This window comes from Uranotaenia lowii, chromosome 2, assembly GCF_029784155.1.
Source record: "Uranotaenia lowii strain MFRU-FL chromosome 2, ASM2978415v1, whole genome shotgun sequence".
NCBI lineage: Eukaryota > Metazoa > Arthropoda > Insecta > Diptera > Culicidae > Uranotaenia > Uranotaenia lowii.
In genome coordinates, this window is record NC_073692.1 from 135,910,662 (window position 1) to 135,921,407 (window position 10,746).

The window sequence follows — 10,746 nt, forward strand, 5'->3', positions numbered from 1 at the left end:
TTGTGGGAATTTTTCCTCTATGCATGGTTGAGCTCTAAAAAAGGTATCATGCTAGGGCACGCGTCACGGCTATCCATCAATATTGTAGTTGGTTTTACTTATTCAGTAAAAAAAAGCATAAAAAAACAGTAAGATTCGAACCGTGACCAGCAACGTGAAAGTTCTGGTTGCTACCACGGCACCATTTCAGCGTGTTATAAATCTTGGAAATTCTACTGTTTAAATACCATTCTTTCCATACATAAAATGAGCTCCTTACATACCAGTTCGCTTTTCCCCAAAAAAACGTATCAGGCATCATTTTTTTATATTGAGATTGGAATTTTTCGTGTTTGAATATCTGAAATCATACTTATATGATTCAGAGGGAAGGAATCTATCATGTATATTCTATATTATTTTATATATTTCCAAATATAATTTAAACTCTGTTAGAAAGGCTCCAATCCACTGTTAAGTGTATTAAATCGGGTTTTTTATATTGAGATTGGAATTTTTCGTGTTTGAATATCTGAAATCATACTTATATGATTCAGAGGGAAGGAATCTATCATGTATATTCTATATTATTTTATATATTTCCAAATATAATTTAAACTCTGTTAGAAAGGCTCCAATCCACTGTTAAGTGTATTAAATCGGGTTTTTATATAGGATATACGGAACTTCAGTCATACTATTGTCTTCAACCAGAGCCGATCGGGAATGCAATTCAATTTTTTTTTTCAAAACATTAATCAAAAGAAACTAAACAGACGGAAAATTCATGGCAAAGATCTTGTCAAGAAAATGTATAAAATGAAGATTTTACAACTAGTAACGTCTATATGAAACTTAATTTTACAAGATAACATTGTAAGAAGATTTATAATGGATTTTTTATAGATGCCCAAGTTAGATTTATCAAGATAAGTTTCGGTTCTTTTTTAAAGTTTCTGTTTCAACAGTTTATGCTGACCATTTTCTAGGCCCTACACACCAGACCTTCTGACAGTGGTTATATCAACTCTTACCTTACAATTCCGATTCTCAACCTCCCCGTGGTTCTGGTTGGGTTGAGAGCAACTTTAACGAAGATCGGGTAACCAACCCCGGTGGATGCTTTGGTCAGCTGCGAACTTCGATAGGGGCCAAAGACCCATGCGTCGAAAAAGGACCAGCCCTTGGAAACTTGTGACATGGAACTGCCGATCTCTAGATTTCATGGGCAGTATTCGCGTGATCTCAAACGAATCGTAGTGCTGCAGAACGTATGCTGAAAAAACTCCATGGTACGTATTCCGAAGTTGTCATACCATCAACCAGAGTTGGGGCAATACACAGAGAATCAAGGGTCGGTTTTTCAACATACGCATCATCAATGTGCACATCCTTCACCTCGGAAGTGCCGGTGACGACAAAGACGAATTTTACGCGCAGCTGAAACGTGAATACGACCGCTGCCCAAAACATGATATCAAAATCTTCATCGGGGATTTTAACGCTCAGGTCGGCCAGGAGGAGGAATTCAAATCGATAATAGGAAGGTTCAGCGCGCACCAGCTGAAAAACGAAAACCGCCTAAGACTCATAGCTTTCGCCACCTCTAAACGAATAGCCGTACGAAGTACCTCTTTCCAGCACTGCCTCCCACATAAGTACACCTAGAGATCACCGTACCAAACGCAATCACAGATCGACCACGTTTTAGATAGCCGGCACTTCTCGGACATCATCGACGTCAGATTCTGACGAGGCGCCAACATCGAGTCAGACCACTATGATGGTGAAAATGCGTCCAAAACTCTTCGAATAGAACTACATACGAAACCGACGCCTGGGTTAAGTATCGCACAACTGAAGCAACCTGAAGTCTAACAGGCAGAACTGTCACGGGTGACTGTCGTGTCCATACCGTACCCATGCCCGATCGTATGCGCTGCTGCTCGGATCGAATAGATCGAACGAGCCATCTATTCGCACCGAGCAGCAGCATACGATCGGCGTGTAACACGGTGTGTGGTGCCGGTGCAGGTTAAGCGAAAAGGGAAGGTGAGGGTGATTGGGGTGATCACCACCCGCAGTAGCTTTAAGCAAAAGGAAAATTCATACGTTCGTTCGAAATTAACTCGGCCCGAGCAAATCTCGGCTACAGTCGGACGGAGTAAGTAGTACTGTCATGCGAAATTCAACGCATTGAAAGCTGTCACGAAGATATTCCCAAAACTGTCACGAAGCTTAAAAAATTTTCATACCCACGAACAAACTCTCGCATGAGGTAAAATAAGACATCGCTGTACATCGCACGACCGCTCTTTTTAAAACTGTCGGGGAAGAAATATTCGGGAAGCTTTCATCGAGGTGCATGTGCGACGTTCGCAAGAATACTGTCGTTCGCCAGTACTTTTTGGAAGCCTGGTTGGGATACCATCAAAACTGCCATCAACAGCGTTGCGGAGAACGTCATTGGCCATGTGGAACGAACTCGACGCAATGAAGAGAATGCCTCAATGGTGGCGGTAGTGCAAAGAAGCACCAGTCGAAACGTGAAAAATTACCGAAAGCGGAAGAGGCAGCGAGTCGGAATGTTACAGAAGAAAAAGCGCCGCATGGATGAGGAGGAGCTCGAGGAGCTGGAGCAACTGCATGTTCACAGGAAAAACGAAAGTTCTATCAGAAGCTCAACGCATCCCACAAAGACTTCGTGTCGCAAGCCGAAATGTTCCGCAATGAAGATGAAGGCATCTTTTCGAACAATCGTGAAGTGATAAAAAGGTGGAAGAAGCATTTCATTGTACACCTAAAAGGTGCACATGCAAGAAACCAAGACAGTGGGGCAAGTTACATCGCCGGCGTATTCAATGACGTAGAGGAGCCATTCCCAATGATAAGTGAAGTGATGGAAGCAATTCGTCAGGTGAATAGCAACAAGTCAAGTAGGATCTGGTTACTGCTGTGTTGGATTGAGCCGTATGAGAATCCCTAGATGCTGCCGACAATGTTGACTTCGCTCTTGATGCTTTGTATGGAAAAATTTACGCAGTTTTCAAGACAAAACCTACCGTTGAAGCGCCCAAAAAGCCTCAAATCTATGAGGCACGCGTGGTGAAACTCCGATCTTAGACGACTTCGCAATCAACTACGGAAGACTCGTAAAAGTTTCAACAGAAATCGTTCTGAAGATCGAAGACGCCGTTTTAGATTCTTAGAGAACAAATTTATAAATTTAAATGGTCTGCTCTATCGTCGACATGTATCTTAACTTCAATAAAATTTTAAACGCGATCCCTCAAAAAATAAAAAATCCCTAAAAAATAGAAAGCGAAACGCATGAATTCCCGTTGTTTGACTCTTAATGGTGCCATTGCTTCTCACCCGAAGGAATCGGCAAATATGTTTGCAGACTTTTTCCAGAGTGTTTATTGTTCAGCTGGTACTAACATAGACAGCAATTACCTCGCCTCTTTACAATCCAACGATATCAACTTGCCTGTACCGTACTTCACAGTTCAGGAAATCTACGAGCAATTGTCCGCAGTTATGCCGATGATTTGAAAATGTTTTTACCTATTCGTCACCCGAAGGATTGCGTGACTCTGCAAAACGCCTTGCACAGATTCAGCCTAAAGATCAATTCCTCGAAATGCAACGTGATAAAATTTTCCCGGAAAGAAGCAATATCACTTATGAATACCGCTTAGAAAACGATTTCATCATTGCTCGGCAAAGCTCTATAAAAGACTTAGGAGTGGAGTTGGACGCGGAGTTAACTTTTTCAAAACACATCGAAAAAGTTGTAGCAAAGGCCAATTCTATGTTCGGAATGGTTAGTAGAATCTGTCACGAGCTGGATAATCCCTACACGATTGTTTCCATCTACACTAGATTAGTTAGGACCGTCATTGAATATGCTAGCATTGTGTGGCGACCGTACTACAACATACACAACAACAGACTAGAGAGAGTTCAGAAGAAGTTCTTGAAATACGCTTTGAGAAACCTTGGGTGGCAAGCAGAAATGCCGGAGTATCGAGTCTTGTGCATGCTGGTAGGTTTGGAAACGCTGGAAACCCGAAGAAAATCGATCGACGCACTGTTTCTAAAGGACTTAATCTGTGGAAGATATTACTCGCCGTATTTATTATCTTGTATATCTCCGTACGAAGGCCGCAGCAGTTTACGAAGCGTAAGGCCGTTTCAACTAGCTAATCGCATCCAGAATTACGCCAGAAATGAACCAATGTACCGAATGATGGCATTTTACTACACAAACGTCGATATTATTCAACTAAGCATGTCCAGAGAACAAATCAAAAGTAGAATTGTGCAGTGCTCTTTTACAAATTAACAATTACTGTAGTTATTAAGTGTCATTTATATTATAGAATAAGATAAAGGGCTGAAGCCTAGGATCTAATCAATAAAACTAAACTAAAAACATATATTGATCCAATGAAGGGTGCTGGTCCAGATAATATACCTTCCGCATTTTTAAAACTATGTGCTGCACCTTTAGCTGTCCCGATTTACAGAGTTCTAAATCGTTCAATCACAGTAAGATCGTTCCCTATCTCACCAATACATAAATCGGGAAATGTTCACAGCGTGGAAAACTACCGTTCTATTTCAATTTTGAAGTCCATCTCGAAGATTTTTGAAGTCTTGATGTACGAACGGATATATGCTGCTGTAAAACCTTTGATCTGCGGGGCTCAACAAGGTTTTGTGAAACAAAAGTCGACCGTTACCAACCTGATGTGCTACGTAAGCTCATTGAGTGACTGTATGGAGAAAGGTTGTCAAGTCTATTCTATCTACAGGGCCCGACAATTGAACTGCTATATTACTTCAACAGTTATTATTTCGTTGCACACGAAACAGTATTGAACGACCCCTCGTTGCTTTGTTTACATTAAGTCTTAGCTCTATCATTGGATATAAGTGTTACTTTTGTAATCAGGTGTCCTATCTGGAAAAATGGATCTCGAACAGAAACGTAACGCTGTGGTTGCCTTGTTCCTAGCTGGCAAACGGCAGAAGGACATAGTTCGTGATCTGTCCGATATAAGTGTGTGCAGAGGTTTTGTATACCGTACAGTCAAAAAATACCTGGAAACCGGAAGTGCCAAAAAACGGTATGGTGTGGGACGCTGACCTACTGTGGTGACACCTGCCATGGCGAAGATCGTCAAGAAGCGCCTTAAGAGAATTCCTCGTCGTAGTGCCACTAAATGGACAGAGGATCTCAACATATCTGATCGAAGTCTCCGTCGGATCCTGAAAGATATACTTCAGACCAAGCCTTACAAGATCCAAAAGGTTCAAGACCTTACGGTGAAGCAGAAACAAGAACGGGTAAAAAGAGCGAAGGCGGTGTTGAAGAGGGCCGCGGAAGGATGGTTGAAGAATATCTTGTTTACCAACGAGAAACTCTTTATCGTACAGCAGTTCGTGAATAAGCAGAACGACCGAGTTTGGTTGCCGATCTTTCTGCCGAAGCTATGCCGACTTGCTGACGGCCATCCAGCGACAGAAACCAGCATCGGTGATGGTTTGGGCCGGTATCACCCGTGATGGCCGGACTCCGCTGGTTTTCGTCCCTCAAGGAGTGAAGATCAACCAAAATACTTATCGGGAACTATGTCTACAGAATGTCGTCGAACCGTGGGCACGTCGACATTTTGGTTCCAGGGATTGGGTTTTCCAACAGGTCTCGACGCCGGCTCACAAAGGAAGGAAACCTATTTATGGATTGCATTTTCCAGGGTTCATTTCGAGCTCCGAGTGGCAGGTGAGTTCGCCAGACCTGAACCCTATGGACTTCGCTGTTTAGAGTATGTTGGAGGCCGAAGTCTGCTCTAAGAAATATGAAGGTGTGGAGGTCCTGAAGCGACATCTCGTGGCAGCTTGGGATAAAATACCACAAAAACACCTGCGGGCCTCATACGATAAGTTCCTTGACCGTCTGCGGCTAGTGGTTAAACTCAAGGGCGAACAAGTCAAAGTTAACCAGTGAATTTTGGAAAAGTAACTTGTTTTCAAGAGAAATTGAATGAATTTGAATTTAATTTGAATTTCAATTTGAATAGGTTTCCCTGAATGGCCACTTGACTGGATTGCGTCGTACCTCAACGACCGTGATGCTTTCAAGAAAGTCAACAGCTCACGTTCGACAACATTTGCTATCCCGTCAGATGTACCTCAAGGAAGCCATCTCGGGCCTCTTCTCTTCATGATCTTTGTTAATGATCTCTGCGCAACTTTTCAATCCGATACGCTTATGTATGCCGACGATCTGAAGCTTTTTCGAAAGATTGTCAGCACTATAGACTGTCTCGCCATTGAAGCTGACATTGTCTCGTTAGAAAACTGGTGCCGAGTGAACGGAATGCTAAAAAGTGTAAGATCACCAACTTTACCCACTCACAAAACATAATCAGCTTTGACTACCAACTATCAAGTTTCTGCTTAGAGAATGTAAAGTCTATTCTTGACTTGAGGGAGAAAATTGATTGCAGAATTACCTTCTCCGAACACATTGCGTTTACCTCTGCAAAAGGATTTGTTGCACTCGGGTTTCTACGCCGGAACACCGAAGGTATCGACGACGTTTACGCACTGAAAGCCTTTTATAGTTCGTCGGTTCGTAGCATACTGGAGTATGACGTCCAGGTGTGGGCTCCTACTCAGATTATACAATGCAACCGCCTAGAACAAGTTCAACGTAGCTTCGTCAGAAACGCTCTACGGCGTCTCCCTTGGAACGAATCGCACCGACTTCCGCCGTATGAGCAGAGATATGCCCTGATATCCTAAAACACACTAGAAAATCGTCGTATCGAATTGCAGCAAGTTTTCATTTTTGATACCTTGATTCGCCGTGTCGACTCCCCATACATACTTCAACGTGTCAATATCTACGTACCTACAAGGTCACTTCGACAACGCCAGTTTCTTTGGATACCCTATCATCGTACCGCATATGGCAGAAATCATCCTATTGACAAGTGTTGTGAACGTTTTAACTCAGTGTGTCAATGATAATGATTTTAATATGTGTAAACGTAGGTTTACATTAGTACTAAGCAGAAGTTCATAGATTTAAGCTATTAATCTGGACGGTAATTTAACCAAAGACGAATAATAATAAATAAATAAAAAGTCGGCTGGGAAGGATGGCATCGCAGCTGAGTTGATCAAAATAGGCGATTGTCTACACCGGATGAAGGTCCGGATCTGGGCCACAGAACAGCTACCGCCAGCTTCATGGAGGGACTATCTACGACGGACCAGATCTTCACACTACGGCAAATCATCCAAAAACGCCGTGAACACCAAGTCCCTACGCACCATCTATTCATCGACTTCAAAGTCGCATATGACACGATTGACCGTGACGAGCTATGAAAAATCTTAGACGAGAACGGCTTTTCCGGGAAGCTGAACAGGCTGATCAAGGCGACGATGGATGTAACGCTGTGCTGTGTGCGGGATTTCGGGTGAATTGTCGAGTTCATTCGAATCGCGCAGGGGGCTTCGAAAAGGCCTAATGGGATGAATAAACCTAAGAAGCTTAAAATCCCAAATAAAACAACAAAACAACAAACGCTTCGACAAGGCGATGGTGTATTCTGCATGATGTTGAACTTAGCGCCAGAAGGTGTTATTCGACGAGCGGTGGGCGAAATGCATGGCACGATTTTCAATAGATCCTGTCAAATTATCTGCTGTTTAATACGTCCAAGACGCCACTTCAATAACAAAGTCACGGTCGACGGCGACGAACTGGAGATAGTCTAAAACAGTGTCTATATCGTCTCACCGGTGACCAGAGACAATAACATAAGCCGTGAGATTCAGCCGAATGATCAGCGGCCTGCTACTACTATGAACTCCACAAGCAACTGTGATCGAGAAGACTTAGCCCCCGCACGAAATGTAACCTGTATATGACGCTCATTAGACCGGTTATTCTCTACGGGCACGAGACATGAATATTACTCGAGGAGGAGCTGTGCACGCTCAGAGTATTCGAGCGACGAGTGTTAAGAACCATCTTTGGCGGCGTACAGGAGAACCGAGTGTGGAGGCGAAGGATGAACCACGAGCTCGCACGACTCTACGGGGAACCCAGTATTCAGAAGATGGCGAAGGCTGGATAGATACGCTGGGCAAGACTTGTTGTGAGAATGCCGAATGACGTCCTGCAAAACAGGTGTTCGCAGCCAATCCGGTAGGAACGAGACGAACTGTGGCGCAACGAGCGAGGTGGTTAGTCCAAGTGGAGCGTGATCTGGCGTATGTGGGATGCCCGAAGAATTGGAGAACGGTTGCCATGGATCAAGGAATTGGAGGAATATTTTTCATCAGATTATGTCGTGAAACGAAACATCATATAAATAAATAAATCGCGTAGATCTAGAAAATATTACCCCTTAAGACACGTTATGAAAATTTGTGTAGGTCATAATTTGACTATCTGAAATTTTAACATTTCAAAGGTTCTAAAAGGACATGACTTCTTTTAAATTTTAAATTTTGTTGAAATTGGAATTAATAATATTTTGTGAAAACTATAATAATATAAATATCATATTTGAGCAGAATATAAATGACTTGAAGATATTCTATGACCTAGAGATTGGTCATTGTCCAGCGTTCAACTGAGATATGGCGCAAATCGCAATCATAAGAGAAGAATTGAAACAATTTGTGTATTTTTTTCGGATTTTCAGCTAATGTTGTTGAAAACACAAAAAGAAATCAGAAACTCCTTCAAAATCTTAAAGGACCAAAAATCCCACTTAATATCAAATCATTCAATAAAATAATCAACTGGTTGCCCAAAAATCTGCATACAATTGGCAACTTTTACTATCGTTCTGCTGAAATCGAATCTTCAAAAATTTCAGTATCTTCGTACTATAGAATTGGTCCAAAATTTGTAAATTGAATTTCCAAGATATATTTTTCCTGATAGATCAAAGTTTGACCAACTCTAGGTGGAACATAGCATCAAACAATTTCTATCATGCATGTTGGCACGTAACAATTGTCATACGAATTACTTTAATTGGACCGAGCGATACAAGATATGCGTAGGAACAAGTTTATAAGATTTAATTAGAATTTGATGAAATTAAACTGATAAATCCACAAAATTGATATAAATATGACTTCCAGTCATATTGACACATGAGTTTAGGAAGCTTTCTACCATGACACCCAAAAGTCAACCCAACATTCAACTGAAGCTGTTCATTTTCATCACATTTGTGATGCTACTGAAATCAACAGAAGTAAGAATTACGAGACGCTTATTTTTTTTTTTGTTTATTAATGATTTTTCTCTTAGGCTCGCATAGGAATGGATGTGGTTGACATAACTGACTGTCCGAACAAGCCACCGATGAAAGGATTGGATTTTTCGAATCTTTCCTTCTCGATGAACGAAAAAGGCGAAGTAATCATGGATGGTAACGTAACATTTTTGGTGGAACATGGCGCCCCCTGGTCTGTAAGCGTGATGGTCTTTTCAATTACCTGGTCTTAAACATTCCAAATCAATCGATGTAACTTTACAGTGGATACTGCACACGCAACATTTGGAACGCGGAACGTGGGCGACAGGAATTGTGAGAAAGAGCGTGCCGGATTTCTGCAAAAGTTGTCATAACCCTTTGGAGGTGTGGAGCGTGATCATGAAATACGTCAAGATCCAGGAATGTCCGGTTCCGGCTGGGGTTTGATATTTTTCAAAAAAAAAAATCAGTGCTGCGTTTTCATTAACTTGTTTTATCTTCTTTCAGCATGTGGAATCTTTTGATCGGGTTAACTTGGGATCGTTTGGGGTCAGAGTACCAGCTGCATTCATAGGGGAATGGAAACTTTTCATAGAAACAACTTTGGGTCCAAATTACCATGATTGTTTAATGGTCGAAGGATCTGTTTTTGAAATTTAATCATCGTCAACAGAAACAATGTGTTTAAAAATTCAATTTGAAGGTTGAAAGTAAATAAATATAATTTAACTACTATGGGTTCTGAAGATTTTGGAAGTTTAAATATGTCTTTTTGTTCTGAAGGGTGTCCCTTATCAACTTGCATTACTTTTCAAACGCTGAAGAAAATCACCCGTTTGCTAGTTTTGCTTGAAAATTTGCATACAGATATCTGATTTTAAGGAGCGCTATGGTATAAAAAACAGTTTCTTTAAGTTGATATGAATACAAATTTTTTTTTTGAATCATTTCCCCGTTGTTGAATTTTTTACCTGTTTGCTTTAATATCTATGTACGCTACATAAAGCAAATGAATCCAACTCAACCTATAAGCTGCAAAACTGTCCTTTTGATCCCATTAGACCGTAATCCAAATGGAGTAAACCAAAATTGAATGAATTGTAATTTGCAATAGCAAGTGGAACTTGGGAAGACATCTGCCAGAAATAAAACGATTTTAAAAGAGCGCTCTCCAGTGTCATACTGTGTTGTCTTCGCATACTTTCGAGAGGAAGTGACCCTTTTTGTTCCCCGACAATAAGTACAAGTTCAAGCTGCAGGATCAAGGATCAAGCAAGAGTCAAGACAGCAGCAGGTCATTCAGTTCCTTCCATTCCAGGAATTCTAGCAAAACATCGCTCACTGCAAACAGGAAACCATCCGGTCCTCTTCCTTTTTTCATTCATAAATTGTTCCCGCACCCCACTGCACTGGAAGAAGGAAATCAAAAAGTCATGACGAATTGAGACATAATATCCTTCGAGGC

General features: G+C 41.5%; 1 protein-coding gene across 1 annotated transcript; it reads left to right on the plus strand.

Moving 5' to 3' along the window:
• The first annotated feature begins 9,188 nt into the window (after window positions 1-9,188).
• Window positions 9,189-9,941, plus strand: LOC129741886 (uncharacterized). The gene is made up of 4 exons (XM_055733700.1): window positions 9,189-9,278; window positions 9,335-9,496; window positions 9,564-9,722; window positions 9,789-9,941. Exons 1-4 carry the CDS (start codon window positions 9,198-9,200, stop codon window positions 9,939-9,941), a joined length of 555 nt encoding a protein of 184 aa, XP_055589675.1. The 5' UTR covers window positions 9,189-9,197.
• The last annotated feature ends 805 nt before the right edge of the window (window positions 9,942-10,746 follow it).